Source organism: Rhamphochromis longiceps, linkage group LG13 (genome assembly GCF_057381845.1).
Source record: "Rhamphochromis longiceps isolate RC_006_pf linkage group LG13, R_longiceps_female_GT1.1, whole genome shotgun sequence".
Classification (NCBI taxonomy): domain Eukaryota; kingdom Metazoa; phylum Chordata; class Actinopteri; order Cichliformes; family Cichlidae; genus Rhamphochromis; species Rhamphochromis longiceps.
The window spans coordinates 19,337,464-19,360,215 of record NC_140569.1 but is presented as its reverse complement, the minus strand read 5'-3'; the positions used below and the strand labels follow the sequence as shown (position 1 = coordinate 19,360,215).

The window sequence follows — 22,752 nt, the reverse complement described above, 5'->3', positions numbered from 1 at the left end:
AGAGGTTAAAGGTTAGGGGTATTCCAGCTGGCAGCTAGGGCTGCAGTGGACTCCAGTGAGGAGTCATTCAGCGACTGGAACAGGGGTAGAAGGGGAGGGGGCGAGGCTTTTGTGTTTCATGGTTGATACTCAGCTCTCAAGGCCTTTTAATGTTCTGGCATGAATGATCTCTGCTTTCACATAACAATGCAAGCTGGAAGAGGAGATGTCTTTAAATTGCATTGTGTGGGCCTCTTGATTGCTAAAGCATCTATAATAAGTTTGTTTTATTTTTATTTATGAATACCACGATTGCTCCTGAGGTCACCAGTAGTGGAAAACAACCCTTGAGTGGAATCTGAGCTTGATGTACAACTTTCACTGGCATAAGAAAAATCTCTGTTTGCTTCTAAATGGTAGGAAACACAGGTAGCAACTTTAGACTGTATCTAAATGATGGGCAAAAGTTCCATGAAGATCTGTTTTGAGGCAGTGGCATTTTGGCCTTTGCCAGCTTGATTTGGTTGAGTGGGTGGATTGCTAAATTAACAGCTATTGCAAGCAAGCCTGGTTACCAAGGTAACCGTACACTGAATGCCTGCAGACACATAAATAACAAATACAATATTAGACTCCCCCTCCACCAAAACTGGAAAAGAGACCATTACAGTGGCTGATATTACCATTAACTACAGGCTGTTTGACATTATTATGGTAGACAATTGCATTAAATTGCTCCAAGCAGCACACAGTCGAAGTCGAGGTTGGCAAACTCTAGCAGTCAGTTAGCACCTGTGCTGGCATTCGCACGTGAGTGAAAACACCCCCTAATAATGATCACTTTAGGCCTTAATTAAGTGTAAGGAGCTAAAAATACTGCTCATGAAAGGAGAAAATTTGCTAAAGACACCAAACTCTTACTATTAAAAAAAGGCTAAACAGTTTTATTTTTACAATATTTACAGAATTGAGCATTTTGCTGTAGGTGTCTATGGAGCTGATTTTAGCTCTAGCCTCAACAAAAATCAGAAAAACTGCAGTTTTTATCAATTCTGCTGGCTTCATTTTTCAGTCCAGATGTTACCATTTGTTAGCAAGTAGTGGCTGGACATGGCAGATTATTTATCACATATTTGTTGAGCTAAAAGTAGAATGACTGAGTCAGTGAGTGCTGGACATATCGACTTAAAAGGTGACTATAGCTGTCCTGAAGTCATTACCACATGTTTAAAGTAAATCTAATGCTAGGTAAAGATAACAGCTGTGAACCTGAAACTGAATGTCCTTACTTACGGTTTCTGTTTCCCCCCCTTTTTTTTTTCTTTCTTTCGTTAGAAGGTCGGTTTCTTAATTACTGAAATAAGCCAGATGTGCCAAGTGTTGGCATGATGTGTTTTCCAAAACATTAGTTCTCTTTGAGTGGAAAATCTCTTTAATGAGAAGCGCACAAAACACAGTAAATAGCCATTAAACTTAGTTTAACAGCTCCCATATGTTTACTGAGTTTGTGAGGGGTGTGATTGAGGGAAGGAGGAGGAGGGTGTACGTGCGTGGCTGTGTGAGAGAGAAAAACAGAAAGACCACCTGAGATTTCCTTCTCATTATAGTCTATTATTTTCATGGAGGTGACACACATTGTCCCAGCAATGTGATGGTTCTGAGTCAGCACAGGCAGCTGGCACAGCTAAGGACATCTTTCATGCAGATGGTCAGATCAGCTTTTCAGATTACCTGCCCTGGACAAAAAGAGTTTAGCCATTCCTCTGCGTCTCCTCCTGAACAATGAGCTGCCCACTCTTCTGTCATCAGTTACATAACAGATTGTTTTGTTTGTCTTCTGTGGAGCTGTGCAGATTCTGGTGCATCTCCCCTCGTCTACCTCAACTGTCGTCAGTCCTATTGTTGCTGGAAAACAGTTTCAGGCATTACCTGTGGAGCCAGATAGTCAGGTGGATCAGGGCCCCAGACTGACTGGCTCTGGTTACAAAAAAAAAAAAAGAAATCCCATCTGATCATGAGGAAATGGTTTATTAAGCACTCACAATGTTAAAGGCAGTGTCAAAGAAATAATGCTTGTGTAACTGTTACACAGATGGGTGGCTAATTCTTCATAACTCCCCCCCCCACCCCTTTTCCCGTTCACCCAACCCGTCACTACACTTCACATTCGCCTCCCCTCTTCCATGGAGGTCCTTCCCCCAACCCTGTAATTCGTGCAAGAAAAATCCACCGTGAGATGTCTGATGTGTGTTTAATGAGTGTTGGTGAAGCATCAATTAAGTTAATTGTAGATCATTGAGTTAATTTTAGTTATTTAGAAAACCCCAGCTTTCCTAAATGTTGTGAATGCGGGGGGATATGACGGAAGGCTGCGTGTAAAGACAGAGGGGTGGTTAGCCTCAAATACAGCCCTGCGCTCCGGGACAACCTTTATGGGATTTACTTATAGTAATGACGCTGATGATGAGGTTTTGGTGCTGATGATTGTTTTAGTGTGGGCAGGGAGAGTGACTTTTCTGTTTCCATTTGCTTTCAAACAGCGATACATAATGTGCTGAGGTCTAGTGTGGAGTCTGATGTCTCCAGCTGATTGCCACCTGTTAAATCTTGTGTTCCCTATTTGTTTCTTCAGCAGTGAAGACATCTTGATGAAGATGCCACTTTGAGTCAAGTAGAAACATGACAGCTGCATTCACGAAAGTCTAAGTGGTAATGGGCTGTTATTGGTTTCAGGGCGGAGCCAGGACTAAAAGCTGGAATGATATATTGATCTTTCTAGCTATGCTATGCATCATTCCTGCATGCAGTAGTCTTATATACACACTTATACAAGTCATGCAACAAGTGAGTCAAACATTAAGCTGCATGATGCAATGATCATTTAATTTAAAATGGGAGTTTTGTCAAATATTCATTTTGGTGGTTTCCCTCGTAAATTGCTGCAGGCTGCAACATTTGCAGCATGTTTTCTATCCCAGAATTACGGGAATAAATCATGACTTAATGCTGCGTTTAAACAGTTACAGACAGGCAATTTATTCTTGGCTCGCTTGTAGCATTTTGTGCAAAAACACTGTGTGACTGTGTGTTTCAGTTTATTGGCATCAGCCTTTGCTTACTGACAACTCCCATTCGCTCTGGTCTTCACTGTTGCTTTTACATTTACTTAAATGCTTGTCATTCACATACTCGCACATTAATACATCTCTGAGTGACAGGAAGAGGAAAACAATCATGCGCTTGGCAGAAGAAACCAGCATTTAAACATCTTTTATGCTGGTTTTGCTTCAACATGAAGTTCTTTATTGCACAAATGCAGGTAAAGTACAAGGTTATGTGCAGTTATTATTTTATCAAAATGAAAAATGATGTGGATTTCACAATTTCGATGAGACTTGTCAGGTTTCAGTTAACGGACTCAGGCGCAGACCGGGACTCCTTACAGGATTTACAGATTTTATTTACACAACGACACCAGGTGATGCTATTTACAAAGTGCTGGAGGGAGGGGAGGGGGGTCCAGGGTTCTGGGGTATGTGAGGGAAAAGACGGGAATCTGACGTCCTCCAAAGGCTCTCTCTCTTCACTCCCCACACTGGGGAAACACCATCCACTCACTCGTCCACGGGATGACAGGCAGGCAGGGAAAGGTACGGGATAGATCTGTACACAGAGATTATAGTTAGAGGCGAACAGACGGAACGAACTCACAGATCCTTATTTACAATCTACTGAGCGACTGACGCTGATAACTCAACGATCCAGCGACGAGTGACACAGTGCTGCTGTCTTAAATCGGCCTTGTGATTATCCTGATCGGCAGCAGGTGCGTGGGCCAGGAGCCCATAATGAGCATCGCCCCGGCAGGAGAGAGAGAGAAAACATGTTGCCTAATACAGAATCAGCTGGTGAGGCACAGGGACCATGACAGTACCCCCCCCCCCCCTCAACGGGAGCCCCCCGGCGACCCACCAGGCTTATCCGGATACAGACGATGGAACGCCCGCAGCATGCGCCGGTCCAGGATGGCCGCCCGAGGGACCCAGGACCGCTCCTCCAAGCCATAGCCCTCCCAATCCACCAGGTACTGGAAGCCACGCCCCCGCCGCAGAGAATCCATGATACGGGTGATCGAGTAAGCCGGCAGACCGTCCACGAGCCGGGGGGGAGGAGGGGGCCTGGAAGGCGGGCACAGAGGACTGGACCGGAGAGGTTTAACCTGAGACACATGGAAAACATCGTGTATCTTCATGTTGCGAGGCAGCTTGAGCTTAACAGACACAGGGTTAACCAAAGCCGAGATCTCGAACGGGCCGATATAGGCAGGAGAGAGAGCTTCCTGGATTCCGCCCGGATGGGAACGAAGCGTGTGGAAAGCCATACCTTCTGCCCAACAGTATAGGCGGGAGCGGAGGACCGGCGGCGGTCAGCGAAGAGTTTGTTGCGGTCCTTGGTGCGTAACAACGCAGCCCGGGTGGCCTTCCACACCCGACGACACCTACGCAGATGCGCCCGGACGGATGGCACAGAGTGTTCGCCTTCGATGGAGGGAAAAAGAGGTGGCTGGAACCCCAGAGAAGCTTCGAAAGGGGACCGGCCCGTGGCGGAGGAGGTCATGCTGTTGTGGGCGTACTCGATCCAGGGCAGTTCCTCGCTCCAGACGGCCTGGTTGGAAGAGACGACGCAGCGCAGGGCCGCCTCCAACTCCTGGTTCGCCCGTTCGGACTGGCCATTGCTCTGCGGATGATAACCAGAGGAGAGACTGACCTTAGATCCCAATGAGGTGCAGAACTCCCTCCACACACGGGACGTGAATTGAGGACCCCGGTCAGACACGATGTCATCTGGAATGCCGTGCAGGCGAAAGACATGGGTGGTGAGCAGGCGAGCAGTCTCCAATGCTGTAGGCAGCTTGGGCAGAGCAACAAAGTGAGCCGCCTTAGAAAAGCGGTCAATGATCGTGAGTATGACCGTATTACCTGCAGATGGCGGGAGGCCGGTCACAAAATCCAGAGAAACATGGGACCATGGTCTGGTAGGCGTGGGTAAGGGATGAAGCGGACCCGAGGGTGGCTGGTTTGGGGTCTTGTTTCGAGCGCAGGTTGTACACGCGGAGACGTATTCTTTGGCGTCCCGGCTCAGGGTGGGCCACCAAAAGTAGCACTGCAGGAAAGTAATTGTGCGGTGTATTCCTGGGTGACAGGAGAAACAGGCTGTGTGTGCCCACTGTAATACCTGAGACCTGACAGGTTGGGGAACGAACAGGCGCCCCGCAGGGCCGCCTCCTGGATCCGGTTCGGCTCTCTGAGCCTCGCGAATGGCCGACTCGATCTCCCAGGAGACAGCCCCCCACCACACAGGTGGCCGGGAGGATGGGAGCAGGGTCCGCCGGGTCTTCGGAGGTGGAGAACTGTCGAGACAGGGCGTCCGGCTTGACGTTGCGGGATCCTGGCCTGTAAGTGATTGAAAAGTGGAACCGCGTAAAAAAACAGAGCCCACCTTGCTTGTCTGGCGTTAAGCCTCTTTGCGGTTTGCAGATATGCCAGATTCCTATGGTCTGTCCAAACGATGAACGGTTGGGCAGTGCCCTCCAGCCAGTGCCTCCACTCCTCCAAGCCGAGCTTGATGGCAAGAAGTTCCCGATCGCCAATGTCGTAGTTGCGTTCTGCGGGGGTGAGACGACGGGAGAAAAAGGCACACGGGTGGAGCTTACCATCCCTCTGTTGCGAGAGGACCGCTCCTACTCCCGTGTCGGATGCGTCCACCTCCACCACAAACTGCAGGGTTAGGTCGGGCTGGACCAGAATGGGTGCTGAGGCGAATCGCTCTTTCAGCTCCAGGAAGGCTGATTGGGCAGCATCGTTCCACTGAAAAGGAACCCTGGGAGAGGTCAATTGTGTTAAAGGCAGAGCTACCTTGCTATAGTCCCGGATGAACCTCCTATAGAAGTTAGCGAAGCCGAGGAACCGCTGCAGCTGCCGTCGGTTGGGGGGGTTCAGGCCACTCCACCACGGCTTTCACCTTAGCTGGGTCGGGACGTAGGTCTCCCTGCTCGATGACGTAGCCTAAGAAGGCAACTGTGGACACGTGGAAGACACATTTCTCACCTTTTACGAACAACCGATTTTCCAGCAGGCGTTGCAGGACCTGTCTGACGTGGGTCTCATGCTCTGACAGTGATTTGGAGAAGATCAGGATGTCGTCGAGGTAGACGAAGACGAACCTGTTGATGAAATCCCTCAAAACATCATTAACGAGTGCTTGAAAAACTGCAGGAGCATTAGAGAGGCCGAACGGCATAACCAAGTATTCAAAGTGTCCAAGGTGAGTATTGAAGGCGGTCTTCCACTCGTCGCCCTCTCGGATCCGAACTAAGTGATATGCGCTCCTCAAGTCCAATTTGCTGAAAACTGTCGCCCCCTGGAGCAGCTCAAAAGCAGAGGTCAGAAGTGGGAGTGGATATTTGTTTTTGATGGTTATGTTATTTAATCCACGGTAGTCGATGCACGGGCGGAGAGACTTGTCTTTTTTCTCGACGAAGAAAAACCCTGCTGCTACGGGCGATGAGGATGCGCGGATCAAGCCGGCGGCGAGGGACTCTGAGATGTATGACTCCATAGCCTCTCGCTCCGGTAGAGAGATGCTGTAGAGACGGCTAGTAGGCAATGGCGCGCCAGGGAGTAAGTCGATAGCGCAATCGTACGGTCGGTGAGGAGGCAACGACTGGGCCCGGTCCTTGCGAAACACTTCGGCGAGATCATGATAAACAGGGGGCACTCCGGACAAATCGGAGGGCGCGGTCGACTTGGCGAGGGAGGCTGGTGTGTGAGGCGGATTTAAGGCAGGTCATATGGCATTCCTCTCCCCACCCCGTAATGCGTCCCGTAAGCCAATTAATGCACGGGTTGTGTTGACGAAGCCAGGGGTGCCCGAGAACGAGCGGCGTCCGAGTGGCCTTAAACACAAAAAAAACCATATTTCCTCAGTATGGTTGCCAGACAGAGTAAGAATAACGGGCTCAGTGACGTGAGTAATGTCAGGTAGGCGCTGGCCGGACAAAGCAGTGACATGCAAAGTGTGGGGAAGAGGTTCCTGCCCTAGCTGAAGGCGGTCTGCTAACTCAGAGTCAATAAAATTCTGTTCCGCCCCTGAATCTATCAAAACGGAGAGAACATGACCTTTGGTGTTGACCGTGAGCTGGGCAGACAGCATTAACCGTGGAGGAGATTTGTCTTGGCTGAGACCGCCCACCAGCACTCCTACCGTCACTGGTGGGCGCGACCTTTTGCTCGAGATGGGCAAGAGGCGACCACATGTCCCTTGTGGCCGCAATAGAGGCACTCACCGGCAGAGATACGGCGCTGGCGTTCCGCGGCGGAGAGATGCGAGCCTCCAATCTGCATGGGTTGCTCTCCTCCGTCTGCGCTCTCTGCCTGCCGGGAAGAGCTGGGCTCCGAGGTGGAGCCAGCCCTCCACTGCCCCGTGGCCTCCTGGGAATTGTAGTGCCGCGGCAGACGACGAGCTCGCAGCCGGTCATCCACCTTGATACATAAAGCCATTAACTCGGTAAGAGAGTGGGGGAGATCTCGCATAATGAGTTCATCTTGCACCTCTTCACGAACATTATTGAGCAGTGCACTCCGTAAGGCCTCCGGGCCCCAGCCTGTCTCTTCAGCCAAAATCCAAAAATCAATAGAATAGTCAGACATGCTCCGCTTCCCTTGTTTGTAGTTCAGCAGACGAAGCGCGGCGACTTCAGCGCCTGAGCCTTTATTGAACACAGTCTGGAATTTAGACAGGAAATCAGCATAGGCAATCCCGGGATCCGAGCTAAGCACGACCTGAGCCCACTTTAAAGCCCGGTCCCGCAGCAACTGGACAAAAAAGGTTATTTTGGCACTGTCGTTGTTATGGAAGCGCCGCTGCTCACGGAACACAAGAGTACATTGAGCCAGAAAACCAGCACACTTGTCCGACTCACCCGTAAAAGGTTCCGGCGTGGGCAGGGGTCCGTCCGAGGGTGGCAGAGGTGCCGGAGGTGTGCTCGCAGCGGCAGGCGCAGGCTCCTGGGGGGCGGGAGCCGCCGGCCGGGGATCACTCTCCAGAGGTGTTAAGCGAGCGACCGCCTGCGTAAGCGCCGCCATTTCGTGGTGGAGCCGCTCGAGCATTTGCTCATGTCGAGCCAGAGCAGCTCCCTGAGCGATGAGTGCCTGAGCGACAGGGTCCTGAGCGGCTGGGTCCCGACCTGCTGAGTCCATGATGGCTGGATCGTTCTGTCAGGTTTCAGTTAACGGACTCAGGCGCAGACCGGGACTCCTTACAGGATTTACAGATTTTATTTACACAACGACACCAGGTGATGCTATTTACAAAGTGCTGGAGGGAGGGGAGGGGGGTCCAGGGTTCCGGGGTATGTGAGGGAAAAGACGGGAATCTGACGTCCTCCAAAGGCTCTCTCTCTTCACTCCCCACACTGGGGAAACACCATCCACTCACTCGTCCACGGGATGACAGGCAGGCAGGGAAAGGTCCGGGATAGATCTGTACACAGAGATTATAGTTAGAGGCGAACAGACGGAACGAACTCACAGATCCTTATTTACAATCTACTGAGCGACTGACGCTGATAACTCAACGATCCAGCGACGAGTGACACAGTGCTGCTGTCTTAAATCGGCCTTGTGATTATCCCGATCGGCAGCAGGTGCGTGGGCCAGGGGCGGGAGCCCATAATGAGCATCGCCCCGGCAGGAGAGAGAGAGAGAGAGAGAAAACATGTTGCCTAATACAGAATCAGCGGTGAGGCACAGGGACCATGACACTTCTGGTTTTACTGAATAATAACTGCTTTTCTTTGAGCATGGAGAGAAAGAAAGTGGTTACAGAATGAAATGCAGGGGAGCAACCCTGAGAGTTCACTATCAGAGAATACCAATAAAAATTCATTTTGATAGGGTCAAAATATTCCACACTGGATATCTTATTATGCATCAGCATGAAAAGCACATGGAATTAGTTAGTCTGTAAAAAAAATTAGCCTCAGTTGCTGCTGATAGTTTTGGGGTTTTTTTTTAGCTACTATTCCTTTTAATTGCATAATTCTTTTTGCATGTTTTAAAATAAATGACTTAGAAATATATGCATATAATTCAAAGCTCACACATTTTTGCCACACAGATTTACATTAAGTGTTGCTCTGAAAAACAACCTCCCTTAACTTTTCAGCTAATCCCACTGATTGTAAACTTCAGTTCAAAACACAGATTAAAAGCACTGCAGCACCTAGATGGGTTGAGTGATGCACCACTTACTCATACAAAGGATCAGATTATTTTTAAACCTGCGGGACTGTTAGAAGTTCAGAGAGCACTGTCCTGTGGTCGGTCCATTGCTGGTTGCCTCTGGGTTTCATGTAGAGATGTTTGATGTGTATGTGCAGGGAATAAGGGGCAGATGGATAAGAGCTGCATCGCACTATATTCATCAGAGCTCACCTTCAAGACTCCTTTGGATGTCTTAAGTTGTGGTTTCTATGAGATCACATGTGCAGGCCTTAATGTCTGATCATAAACATGCCCAAACATGCCCATAAAAAGCCCAAAACTATACATGAGTAATGTCCGCTATTTACAAATGGTCGATATATTCTGAAAATCACAATCTCTTTCATGTTTATCTTTGCAAAGACCAGATCTTATCTAAAGGAATAGTAAATTCTTATTAGCACCATGGTCCAGATGAGTACAGCTAGGTTATCATAGCATGCATACTTAAAGTTGTTCTAAGTAAAACAGTTTGTGTATTAACAAGGAAAAACCAAGTAGGTGGTTTTACTCTCTCTTTAGTCTTCATGCTAAGTTAGACCATCTCCTAGTAGCTTCACATTTACTATCCAAAAATGATAATATATCTTTATCTGCTGTACTGTCCAAAGATCTGTCATCATTATTTATTTTTGTTTAGCTTGGACCATGAAAAATGCTATTTACTCTAACATGCATATGTAGACACTAAAGCTGGCACGCCAGAATGTCATACTAAGGAGGGTTCTTTACAAATCTATCCAGCTTGAAAGTGAATATTTGGTACCACCACATTTATTCCTAAAAACAGCCTGAACGTTCTACGACAGGTCTTTTGGCCTTTTGGCCGTTTGTTAACATGGATGGTTCTTCAGGCTTAGTGAAGGACATTCAAATGTTAATGTCCAGGCTCTGGGGGGAGGGGGGGGGGGGGGGGGGGGGGCAATCCATGACTGTGTGTTCCACTGTGCGCTTTTCTATTCAGGTATACTTTTACTGCATTGGCAGTTTGTTTGGGATCATTGTTATGCTGAAAAACAAAGCAGTTGCCAATCAGATTCTTTCCAGATGATATTGCATGGTAGATCAAAATCTGATGGCCCTTTTCTGTGTTCATAATTCAATCAATTTTGGAAACATCCCCAACACCACTGGCTGAGATGCAGCCCCAAAACATGACAGAGCCTGCACCATGTTTTTATCTGCCGTAGACATTTTTTTTGTAGGCCTGCCACGTCTCCTTTTGTCTTCTTCTTGATATGTTTCCTTAATTTTTTCAGAACACCTTTTCCACCATGCTGTGATAGGACAGATTTTGGTTAATATCTCTTTGGAAATCAACTTGTTGGTGCAAACATAATGTGGCTTTGTTTTTTGTCAAAAGACAACAGTAGGAAAAGAGTGCCTTCTTAATGACTTACCTTCACTTTAGTAGATTTCTCTTTAACACAACAGCATAATGTTTTTCAGCATACGGTTAGAGCAGTCATTTCTTCCTGTTTAGTTTATTTTAGGAGGTTTTAAACTATTTTTAAAGGCAGATTTACAATAAGTGCCTCCAAAGATGTCTGGTATTTGCTTGCTTAAGGCGTGTTTTAGTAAAGAAGCAGACCACTCAGCGGGGGCGAGTCAAGCCAGACTGTCTCGTAATATTGGACACATGAATCTGATCGAGACTGCCGACATGCTGGAGCCGTCCCCTAAACCGAACAGGAAGTTTGTGTTGTATCTTACAGCTCCTGTACATTACACTGAATCCTGTTGGCATGAGAAAATATTAACTTGGGTTAACTTAATGGGTCCCCTGCTGCCATGATGAACAGTGAAAGACATTTAGCGAAGAGACACGACAGCAGTTTGACGGAGGCACTGCCAGAAATGCTAAAACGCTGAGCTGAAATGAACTTATATTCCTCAGGGGTAAGCTGATTGAGGAAAATTATGGTTGTATGCTTCAACTTACAGATGTTTAACATAAATCCCAGAGTTTGCATATCAGAAAGCAGCAATTCAGAATTGAGTTGTAATGTAAACAACTCAGTCTGTGCATCAAACATGAATGAATGAATGTTTTATTCCGACGCAGTTTTGCAGTATGATAAGATGTTGGCATGAAGAGCTGACAAACTCGTAGATGATTCAGTATCTGTGGTGCCTGGCACTAAGATCACAGACCTATCATCTGCCTCCAATCTGTCCACATGGATGTGCATGTGAAGGGTGATTAGTCTGTTTAAATGATTAAAGCTGTACACAATAGGACTCCGTCTGAATCTGGGTAAGTTCTCATGAAAGTAAGCCTGGTATGGGAAGTGTGTGCATTTTTTTTGCTTTGTGGCACTGTAACATTATACATATGTCAAACTTGATTTTACATATGTGTAATGTAAAATCCACACTCAGGATTTAAAGTAGGACCAGTATTTGGATTGTGGGTCCTGCAGTGATATACACGTATTCAAAAAGGCTATTGTGTATTATTGTATCTTATAGCCTATAAGTAAGTAAGTGTAGATTTTTAGGGGATGCAGGAAACACGTCCCCTCAGTTTATTCAAAATTCATGCATGATCTTAGCAGCTGTACATCATCTACAGATGTTTTGCACCCAGGCAGATAACAATAGAGGAATTCTAAGGAAAAAGGAAGATGAGGTCTCTTATCTTAAGATTTTTCTCAAAAGATGGAAGCTGAGCTCAAGCCACTGTGTTTTTTGAGCTTACAAACTAATCTTAGGATTAGGTTGCCTGTCCTTCTTATTTACAGTCAGCCTAAGTGACGTAGCTGAAATCTTAAATTCATAATCCCTAATAGAAGGGGAATGTTTATAGCACGCAGAATGTTTTCAATATGAGAACAAATCTGAGCTAATTAAGTTCAACCGATGAATGAAAATACAATAATTTATCTGCACATTTATAGATGCATTATTGGCGTGATATCAGACCAGAAAATCAACTCATCGCACTTTGACTCTCATGCCTGTAAGTTGAACACAAAAAAGGACAGACAAGTAAATCAGGTCTATATGTGTGTAAGAATAATTATTTGAAAGACATGCAGAATGCTCAAGAGTCTCGTTGTACCCTAATTACTGTATACTTACCAATGTAATATATGAGATGAACACAAAACAGGGCTTAGCATGAGGTGGATGTCATTGTTTTACAGGAATAAACCAAAATATTGGACAAACTCAAATAGAACCTGATCTCCTTACAGCAAATGTCAGGAAAGGGATCACATCATTGCAAAGATTATCAGATTTTATGGCAGTGCATGCCACTGTGGAGACATTTCAATCAAAACTACATGTCAACCTGGTGGTGGTGCTAGTCATTAGGCTTCATCAGCAGAGGATCATAAATATCTTCACAGCACTTCATGACAGTTCTCAGAATAGTTGAGATATTTCAGTGAACAATTCCTGATGTTACACAGTTGTGATACACAGCAGGGCATTAAACCCAATGAGAGAGAAACGGTGAAAATATGTAATAAAAAGATTATTAAAACAGAGAGCAGGAAAACCAAACTCTGTGGAAAATGCAGTGTGCAACTGTGTGAGTGTATTGAGTTAAAACTACCAGTGGTAAAATGTGCTTGCAGTTCACGGAGAATGATTTTATAGATGAATATGTGTGTGATTTGTTACCGTCTTTCTGCACACAATGACAGCAGATGAGCTCCGAACTCATCACCAGTGAAGATATGATGTTCAGATAGAAAACTGCAGTTTAATACAATGCTGCAAATGTAACCAAGCACAGAAAGAAAGGATAATCCACTGGTGCTTGCTGCTAACTAGCTGACATATATACAGCCATGTATACAATAGTTACTGAGGTTAGATACCGTCGTCGTATAGAGCTTGGAGAAACTACTGCTGCATGATAATAAAGTTTATCTCTTACTCTCAGTAATAAAGACAAGGAACTTTACAGCCTTGATAAGGGAGATAATTGCATCAAATGTAATTACAATATTGTATATTTATTACATATTTTAGCTGTGTTTGCATAACTGTGATAAATTAAAACAAAGAAAAATATAGGATGATATAAATAAGAAAGACATTTTATATTTGACATGTTCTGCTCAGTTACGTGGAGTGTACTTTGACACTTTGACAGAAAGAGGAATTTTAATGGCACCAACACAAAACACAGGCGAGATTAGAAATGATAAGTTACTTACAGCCTGCACTTGGAGGATACAAAGGTCGGGACAGCAGGTTTATAGATAGATCTTTGGTCCTTCGTTTCAGTAGCAGGTGATCAAAAGGCAATCTTGTTCCAAACACTGAGCTGCCAGCACGAAGACGCACCATGTTCAGGTGAGAAATCTCTTCAAAGATTTAGCTGGTTTTTAATGCTTATAGATTAGATGAGTTGTTTTTGTAAGTTGACAGGGATCTGTGTTTATGAAGTAGAACTCTAGCAATTAACCTAAATTGGTTCCCCTGGTAGGATTTCTCTAATCGTCTGTGTTTCGCTGATACTTGGCATCACAGCAAAGCCTTGGGTATGTATATATTACTTCCAGTCTTATATTACATTGAAATAAATCAGCTTTACTGTTACTTTTAAACATGTTTTTATGGTTAATAGTATTTATTTGAATCGTAATCCTGTATTATTTGTGCTCTTCTCTCAGAATAAACTTTCAGATGAAGTCTTCCAGAAAGCTGTCATGTGAGTTGAAGTTTCTTAAACTAAAAGAAAGGTTCTCATGTTTGCTTAGGCTGATAAAAACAAATGGTGTGTGATACTCATTTCAGGTCTATAGATGAGAGAGGTAGGCCAGCCTGGGCAGTGGCAGTTGAGCCTCCTGAGGATATGGATAGGACCCACTATGATATTGACCCCAACATGAAGATCTGGAAGAGTATGAGAGGCAGCGGACAGGAGAAAAAATATCTGAAGGCTGAGGAAGACCTGGATGAGCTGTACCATCCCTCAACGGGTAATCTCCTCCGAGGTCGAAACCAAAACTTGGATGTCCCCCCTGTTGTCCAGGCTGAGCCGGTGATACCTCAGATGGCGGTTAAAATTCAGGCCAGGGTTCACCTTGAGCCTGAGGAGGACATGGATGCTGTCTACCACAAAGAACCAGTCAGGCCGGTCTTTCACCAGGACAACATCAGAGCTGCCTATCCTGTCAATTTTCCACCTCAGAAGCACACTGAGCCAGAGGAAGATTTGGATATGATCTACCATCGCTGATCTTCCAACAACTCAGCTCTTTATCATTTAAGTTCATGTAGCTGCAACTGAGTAAAAAGAAAAAAAAATCAAGAGCTTCATTTGATTCAATTACACTGCCTTAAAGCTTCACTAAGCAAGAACACCTAAATCTGTGTTGCTCATATGCATCTTGATGATAAAGATACTGTAAACACTCCCATCAGAGACTGTGTTTCATTTATTTATTGATATAAACATAATGCAGAAATCAGTTATAAAAATATAGATTGTATTTACAGCAGTGATTACAGATTTGAAAAAAATGCATATGAATTCACAAAATATGATGATTTTGACTGTAAAGAATTCAATTAGTGCCTAATATCACAGAACAACAGAAAAATATAAACTGAAATCATCAAATGTGTTCAAAATGTGTGTGTGCGTGTCACTGTAGCTGCTCAGCAGGGATGACCCCCTTCTTCAGTATCAGGTTACCATACAGAGCTGTCTCCCTGAGGAAAATCATAAAGACACAATGTAAAAAAAGAAAGAAAGAAAAAGAAAAAAGCCTTTTGTGTTGATTTTAAACTTTAGCGTGCAGACCATAATCTCCATAATTAAACTAGCTCCAGGCCTCTGCAATGATATCCAGATTTGTTCATGACAATGAAGCGATTAAAATCAGTGCAACAGTCTGATTATCAAGATGCGACACTTCTTGATTCATGATGCTGTAGGTTTGCTAATATATGAAAAAAACAAAAAGAAAAACAACAACAACTGACAGATAAATCATGAGAACGATTTCTAGCACGGAACATCTTTTTCTTTCTTTTTTACAAACGGAACCATTTCTACACTTGATTTTGAAACACAGAAGTGCACTTTTAGCAATGCAACTCAATCTAGCTGAACCTAGACTCAAATGAAGGCAGAGAAAATACACCAACCCTGTTGCCACAACAGCGTAGGCCTTCTTGGCTCGTTCATAGAAAGCAAACCTTTCCACCTTCTCAAGAGAAACCTGTATATAAACAGAAATCAGCACACAGAGAGTCACAAATCAAATGAACACACACTCATTTTGTTTCACTTAATAACAGGGTGAAAGGGTTGTCTTACCTGAGAGCCTGCCTGGCTCAAGAGCTGTCCGTAGGTGTCCCACACAGGCACAGCTAAACCTCTCTGCTTGTCACTATCTACTAGATCCATAACTGCAGCCTGTGAAAGCATGCAGCACAGATTTTACATTATATGAACTAAATATTAAACAGTCAGGCACAAAAACGACAGAATGTCTATGCAGATGCTTTAGCTCAGTACCGGAGAGGGGACATAGGTGTCCAGGGGCAAAAGCTTCAAAACAGCCTCCATAAGCCGTGGGATCCCCAACCCTGCATTAAGGTTAGACACAGTCTGAAAGCTAAACTTGAAGGACACACACACACACACATTTTTTTTTATAGGCAGGTGTATTTACATACCATCAGCCCTTATCTCCTTTGGGCCACATGCACAAATAGAAGATGCTGGGAAATTAGCATCAGCAAGCACTGAAAATAATTAAACGAGTGAGTGACTTCATGAAGAGTGAGTAAAATCTCTGTAACTGTGCCGTGTAGCTACAGGTTAATGATCCTTTTTACGTGGTGTTGACATAAACTCAGATTAGCACAGCAGTGTGCAGCATGCCTACAAGCAGGGTATACAGGTCACTGCTGTTAGCAGCTCTGTATGCGTGTAATTATCATACCCAGTTCATCCCCGTGGCCCATTTTAGCGAGAGCATACAGAAGTTCAGGTGATAAAACAGAGGGGATTCCTCTTAGCACGACCATTCCTGCAGCCTCAAAACACGGAGAATCGGAGACGGCTCAAGCGACGCGAGAGTAGTGCCTGTAGCCAACTTCCGTCTTCGTTTGTGACATGCTAGAAACATAAAATTACCAATTTAGGAAGAAAAAAAAACTTTAAAGTTGTAAATGTTAACTGTTATGGCGGAAGATTCAGTCGTCAAGCTAAGATTCAAACTCTTATTATTTTTCGTTGTTGGTTTGTCGGATAAAGGGTTTAGTAGCTTTAGCAACAACTATCTTGACAGTCTTCCTTAGATGAACGTAAACGGATCACGTGCTAAAACTGATGAATCTGATTGGTTAGCTCACTTTTCTTAAACTTTAAATACAGTCTCAAAAATCCGAAAGCCCAGTTTTTGGAACAAATAAATAATAGCATAAAATACTAATGTGGCTTAAACGAATACTAAATAAGCTTATAAATAGTTTGTGTTTTCTTTTTGCTCCAGTTAGTAAAAGTTATCTAACCACACTGTGCTTACGTGAATCTATAAAGCAGGGTCGCGTTGTTCGCCTGTAGTCTGGTGTAATTAATCTTAGGTCCGTGTTGTTTCTGACACCCTTGGGTGGGCATAATTCAAAGCAGACACCGGTGAACGTGTTATTCCGACCCGATCTGTGACGCCAAGAATGTGAGATAATGAAAATATTTGTACGATGAAAACCACACTCCACCCGGCTTGTTTCATCTGGGCCAGAATGCTCTCAGCTGGATGACAAGAAAAAAAAGATGCTGAGGAATCCTTTCCATGACCGCAGAGCCAGCCCGGTGCTGATCTGCATATAAAAAGGCTTTTTAAAAAGTAAAGTCACAGTTGCAGGCTTGTGGGCTTTTACACTGAATTTGCAGATGCTGGTAATAATGCACCAAAGAAATACTGGCGCTTTATTGCTCGCATTTAATTTGCAAACAAATATCCACGATCTGCATTTATCTTATATCCGAGTAAAGGACTATATAAATCCGTATGTTTTGCTTTCGTTAACTAGCTATAACCTTACTTTTTAAGTTTGTATGTAACTTCTCATGAGAAAATATTGCTTTGCTTACTAAATGCAGCTGCCTGAATTTAAATGCATGCAAACGGATTATAACGCGGACATAAAAGCGGAGATATCCGGGCATGACTGGCACTGCTGCACTGCTGTTTAAGAAGATAAGAGTTTTTGGGGGGCTGCTGAGCTGGAGAAAAGGCCCTTGCGGGAGTCAGGCCTGTCTGCCAGACTTGAGAGCCCCTTCACCCTCCCCGGACCCACGCTGCTCTCTCTTTATTCCGGCTTCTTTAAATGAGTTTATCACGCTACGAGGGTCCACGCTGCCAAAATGTAACGTTTTGCTTCCTTTGTCAGCGAAGAGCCTCAATTGAGTCTACATTTATTATTTTGACCTTTTGGTAGCCTCAAAGAGAGGTTTCTTTTCGGGCCCTCTCTGCGGACTTTTGTGCTTCCCCGCGGAGAGAAGAGACCAGATTTTTTTCACCCCCCTCTCCTTTTTAAAGGTTTGTTTCAAGGGGCTGACAAGAAAGCAAGCTCCAGGGGAATATTGAATAAAAAAAATCAATTAGGACACGGACTTGTGGAGATATGGGGCACCGCCGTGTGAAGATCAGAGAGAAAGAAGGTGCCTCCTGATGACTGGAGCGGCAAAAGAAAGTGCGCACTAACCAAATTTGTTCTGGTGTTTTCTTTGAAGTGAAAATTGTGGGTTTATGTGGCCCCGAAGATCCTCACTCAATATGTGATGGGGAACTCTTAACTTAACTCTTAACTTATCTATAGTTTTTTTATAGTTGTTTTTTAACTTTAACTTGCGTGCTTGCTGCTGAGATTTTTAGTGCTTATCAGTAATTTACAGAGGTGGCAAGAGCATCCAAATATCAATAATATCGATACCAACGCTAGTATTGGACTCATACTGTATATGATCGGTACATTTTTCCTTATCATCTAAGTTCTGTATATAAGTGTGTTAATTTTTTATTTCCTTTGATGGAAATGAAGAAAAAACATGCTCTATGAAAAAATGTCTGAACTTTATTGTCCCATCTGTTTTATTTATAACCTGTAGCACATTTAAAGTTCTATAAAAACCCCTAACATTTGGATGTTCTAAAAAAAAGTTATAAAATGAAAGGTGTGTTTTGTTGGGTTATTGTTGTGGAAAGTTAAAATCATAGTTTAGTGGTTATTAAAATGTGTCCAAAATTTGGCACACTGATGATGATTCATCTCATGAATCACGACACACACCTTTTCCTTTATAAGCTCCCTTTATAGGTTAAACATATCACCGCGCATCAGAAATACTGGTCGGGTATCTACTTGGTATCAGTCATCAAAAAATTTGGGAGTATGGCACAGAGCTAGTAATTTAAGAAGAAAAAAAGACAGCTGACACTTTATCCAAAGCCCGATGCAAACGGCACAATTTATTTTGAGCAAAGATATAGTGTTATATTTTCCGTCAGGTTGATCTTATCGAATATATAAAACCCAGAGTTGTATTTTAGTGACTTCATAGCTGTGAATTTGACCTTACTTGTCCAGCTCGGTGTGTCTCTGTCCTGTGGGCCGACCAGAGGACTTACTGGCCATGTTGCGTTTCCCTGCACTTGTTTACAGCGCAAGAGGGCCACCTAGCGGTCTGAAGGCCACATTCCCATGATGTGACTCTCCTGTTCCACCACATCCCAATGGTGCTGTAGTGGATTGAGATCTGGTGCCTATGGAAGTGATTTGACTACAGTAAATTCAAGGTTACTTTCAAGAAACCAGTTTGATAGGATCTGAGTGTTATCCTACTGGAAGCAGCCATCAGAAGACCAGTATACTGTGGTCCTAAAAGGGATGGAAATGGGGAGTGGTGTCCTGCTACTGCGGCCAATCTTCTTCAAGGTTTGATATGAACGCTCAAATTTGTAACATAAAAACTGCTGCTTAGTTCTTGTAACCTCCTTTAAAGAAAAAAAGAAAAGAAAAAAAATTCATCTCTGAGAAATGCAAAGTTTCCAATATAGGTGCGCTGCTCAGTTTGAGCTTCAGCAGGTCCTCTATTGCCTGAAGGCACTGGGTTGCTGTCACGTGACTGGTTGATGAGATATTTTTTAACCTGCGTACCTAACAAAGCAGCTGGTAAGCATGTGCTTTGTTAGCATGTTACAAATCAGCCCCTGCTTGCCAATAACCAAACACAATGTATATGAAATTGGAAAAATATAATATGTAAAATATGAAAAATGTTTAATGGAATAAACTAATATGTTTACAAGTGAATAATCAATAAAGTCTTCCCATGTCTTCTTGCCACTCCCAGGGTTTATTTGTAAAATGTACAGAATAACTTGCCTACAAAATAGAAATGTTTGACAAATGAAAAGGCAAAGTCAGTACATGTCACATGCCCTACACCACCTGCTACACACTGACTATAATCACAGAGATCAAATCATATTCACATTCAACCCCCTTGCACCCCGACTCCATTTGATTTTGATGCTGATCCTCATCAGATGGGGCTTCAGTGAGAGAGACACTCTTGTGCACTCACATGGTGGCAAATCCTAGTCCCAGCAGCTGGAAAATTCCAATAATCCTGGATTTTTGCATCACTCAGCATATTACACACAAGGAAGTGAGCCACTGATATCAGAAACTTTGTGTTCTTGACTGTGATCTTCATCTGCTCCTTTTCTAATTGTCCTGGAAACTGGCCTTTCTCTTCTCCACAAAGGCAGTCATGCCTTCTTTACGGTCATCCTGTAGGGAAGGGAAAAAAACAAAACAAAAGTAGATCATGGATTGATTATTAAAATCTGACTCCACTGTTTTCACTTAATCCCATATTAGTTCTTCTACTCACCGTTGCAAATGTAGCATGGAATAAGCGCTTTTCCAAGCGATTCCCCTCAGCCAGAGTCAGCTCAAAAGCTGCCGTCACACAGAAGATGAGTCAGATAAAACATCCAACATATTCAGCTCAGTCGGTTTTAGAATATTTAGCCTTTTAAAATGTGCATACCTGCGTTAACAGCCTCTTTAGCCATAGCAGACACGAGTTTGGAGTTGGCAGCGATCTTCTCTCCACATTTTACGGCTTCAGACACCAGCTGGTCCACGGGATAAACTTTACTCACCAAACCTAAGGAACACAAAGATACACAGTTGAGAACAATAAATATAAGAAGTCAGTTTATTTGACACACTATTCATGTCACATTTTGTTTAAAAGCAGACTCTGTGCAGTTTAGCTTTGCTGTTATCCAGGTGCAGAACTATTCAGTACCTTCCTGTATGTAAAAGTACCAGAACCACAATCTAAAAATAATCTTTTTAAGAAAAGGTTGTTTATATAAAGCAGAAACTTGTAGAACCTTAAGCGCCTTTGCAGTGCTCTTTGTCATTACCTGATTGCTTTGCCTCTTGAGCACCAATCCTGTCCCCTGTTAGTACCATTTCCATCGCCAGGGATTTGCCCACAGCACGTGTCAGCCTCTGGGTGCCACCCGACCCTACAGGCAGAGAGAAGTTAAGGTGTCAATAAACCCGCCTCAGTGATGTCATCACACAGATACAGTCATTTATACTTGTTAAGGTGCAAAAAGCCACTGCAGTATTCTCCTACGCAATAGGTGTTGCCACTCAGACAATATTGCGTCATACACGCTGATAAGGAAGAGAAGAAGTCAAAACCAGAAGCCTTTGTCGAGTTTCTTCCACAAATTCAAACAATTTTCAATTTTCAAACAATTCCATCATCTTTCTCTATGTGTCAGTATGTCTCTGAGTTTCTGTGCAGGATTCTCATTAAAACGGCACAGCAGGCCAATGCGCCATAAAGATTGTGTCTCGCGACACAGGATGTCATGTGAAAACTGTCACATGCGACCTACAACTTAAGTGACACGATGAGCAGAAAAGCTTTACAATCGACTGCTCAAAAAGCCAGCCTCTAGTAAAGAGGTGCAGTTTAATAGAAAAGTACAGTAATCCATAAATTAGACTTTACCAGGAATGGTCCCCAGCAGGATTTCTGGTTGGCCAAACTGAGCCTTCTCCCCGGCGTAGATAATGTCACACATCATTGCAAGCTCGCACCCTCCACCGAGCTGAAAGAGCAGAATGCACGTATAAAAACACCAAAGCAGGAGCTGTTTGGATGATACAACTGAACATATTACTTCTGTTGTCCTTAGTTTTAACAATGATGACCCTCTACAGTGTGACATCCACTTTCTGAGCCTCGAAACTGTCCTGCAAAGAGCCCAACCAGGAACGCTCGGATTTTTGAAGAATTAAAAATGGCTACCAACCCAACCTGATCCCCCACTTATCGACAGTAACAAGCCTACATGAAAACCCCAGATGTCAAAACAAGCAAAGAAAAAAAACAAAAAACAAAACTTGAAACCTACAGCAAATCCATTGACAGCTGCTATCACAGGCTTCTTCACCGTGGACACTCTGTTCCAGTGAGCCAGGAAGTTTCCACCGTAACACTCCTGGAATGTTCGATTCTGCATCTCTTTAATGTCTGCTCCAGCTGCAAAAAAGTCCACACCAAACTCAAGTTCACTTAAACAGTTTTACGTGCCTTCAAAAAGGAGGAAATCTGCAAATACAAGGACAGAAAAAAGTCCTCACCAGCAAAGGCCTTTTCGCTGCCAGTGATGACGACAGCGCCGACGTCTCCATCAGCTTCAAACGCATCCAGCGCCTGTCCCACCTCCTTCATCAGCCCGTCGCACAGAGCATTGAGAGCCTTAGGTCGGTTCAGCTGAATGAAACCCACGTTTTTCTTCTCGCCTCGCTTTTCCACCAAAATATGCTCATAGTTACCACCTGCATGAAGACAAAATTCAACATTAACGAAAAAAAAAAACTTCCAATGTAACTTATGCTGTTACTGTCCTCATTTTATTTTTTTAATATTTTATTTTGAAAGTATTTTATAATAATACAGCAAAAAAAACAAACAAGGCAAGATAAAAGCTTTAATGTCTGATCTGACTACCCTGGACATTTAATTCCTCACTGATAAAACACTGATTTCAAAAGTCAAGGTCGATTATTCAAGAAACAGTTAAGGATTAACACCAACAGCCTAGTAGTATGGCTTCAGACAGTGAGCAAAGTTACAGCATTTATTTGTATTAAATGTTCAAATTACTCTGCACCTTTAACCTGGTATTTAGAGCTAGAGTCTCATTAAATTGAGGCTCACGTCTTTCAGGACAGACACAAAGAAGTACCAGAAGATTTTGATCCACCATGCAATACCAAATGGAGAGCATGCGATTGGCAATAATTTAATTTTTCAGCATACCAAGGACATGGATTGGCTTCCCCAGAGTTTAAGCCTCTGTATTATTGAAACAGTGTGGGATTATCTCGACAGGGAACAGAGCAAAAAATGGAACAACATCCAGCT

The 22,752-nt window shown here is 43.8% G+C and overlaps 3 protein-coding genes across 5 annotated transcripts in view; 1 reads left to right on the top strand and 2 right to left on the bottom strand.

Moving 5' to 3' along the window:
* Positions 1-12,187: 12,187 nt before the first annotated feature.
* On the top strand, positions 12,188-14,525 carry LOC146655709 (uncharacterized). The gene is made up of 4 exons (XM_085427489.1): positions 12,188-13,616; positions 13,750-13,804; positions 13,937-13,974; positions 14,061-14,525. Exons 1-4 carry the CDS (start codon positions 13,609-13,611, stop codon positions 14,503-14,505), a joined length of 546 nt encoding a protein of 181 aa, XP_085283615.1. The 5' UTR covers positions 12,188-13,608; the 3' UTR covers positions 14,506-14,525.
* A 181-nt stretch (positions 14,526-14,706) lies between these two features.
* On the bottom strand, positions 14,707-17,430 carry fuom (fucose mutarotase). 3 transcript variants are annotated; one of them, XM_085427491.1, is made up of 7 exons: positions 16,808-17,420; positions 16,223-16,398; positions 15,954-16,022; positions 15,793-15,863; positions 15,592-15,690; positions 15,420-15,493; positions 14,708-14,981 (listed from the first exon to the last, which is right to left on the bottom strand). In XM_085427491.1, the coding sequence occupies exons 2-7, from the start codon at positions 16,305-16,307 to the stop codon at positions 14,915-14,917; spliced, it is 465 nt and encodes a 154-aa protein (XP_085283617.1). In that variant the 5' UTR covers positions 16,308-16,398; positions 16,808-17,420; the 3' UTR covers positions 14,708-14,914. The 3 variants fall into 3 exon arrangements, with proteins under 3 accessions (XP_085283618.1, XP_085283617.1, XP_085283619.1); XM_085427492.1 differs by lacking the exon at positions 15,954-16,022 and having other exon boundaries at positions 14,707-14,981; positions 16,223-17,430; XM_085427493.1 differs by lacking the exons at positions 15,954-16,022; positions 16,808-17,420 and having other exon boundaries at positions 15,793-15,897; positions 16,223-16,304.
* Positions 17,431-19,620: 2,190 nt separating this feature from the next.
* Positions 19,621-22,752, bottom strand: part of echs1 (enoyl CoA hydratase, short chain, 1, mitochondrial) — a 3,922-nt gene continuing 790 nt past the window's right edge. The window contains exons 2-8 of the mRNA XM_085428359.1: positions 21,966-22,163; positions 21,737-21,864; positions 21,331-21,430; positions 20,729-20,833; positions 20,344-20,463; positions 20,185-20,252; positions 19,621-20,081 (exon numbers count right to left, since the gene is read on the bottom strand). Of these exons, the coding sequence (XP_085284485.1) occupies positions 20,016-20,081; positions 20,185-20,252; positions 20,344-20,463; positions 20,729-20,833; positions 21,331-21,430; positions 21,737-21,864; positions 21,966-22,163 (785 nt within the window). The 3' untranslated portion in view covers positions 19,621-20,015. The remainder of the gene's footprint in view (positions 20,082-20,184; positions 20,253-20,343; positions 20,464-20,728; positions 20,834-21,330; positions 21,431-21,736; positions 21,865-21,965; positions 22,164-22,752) is intronic.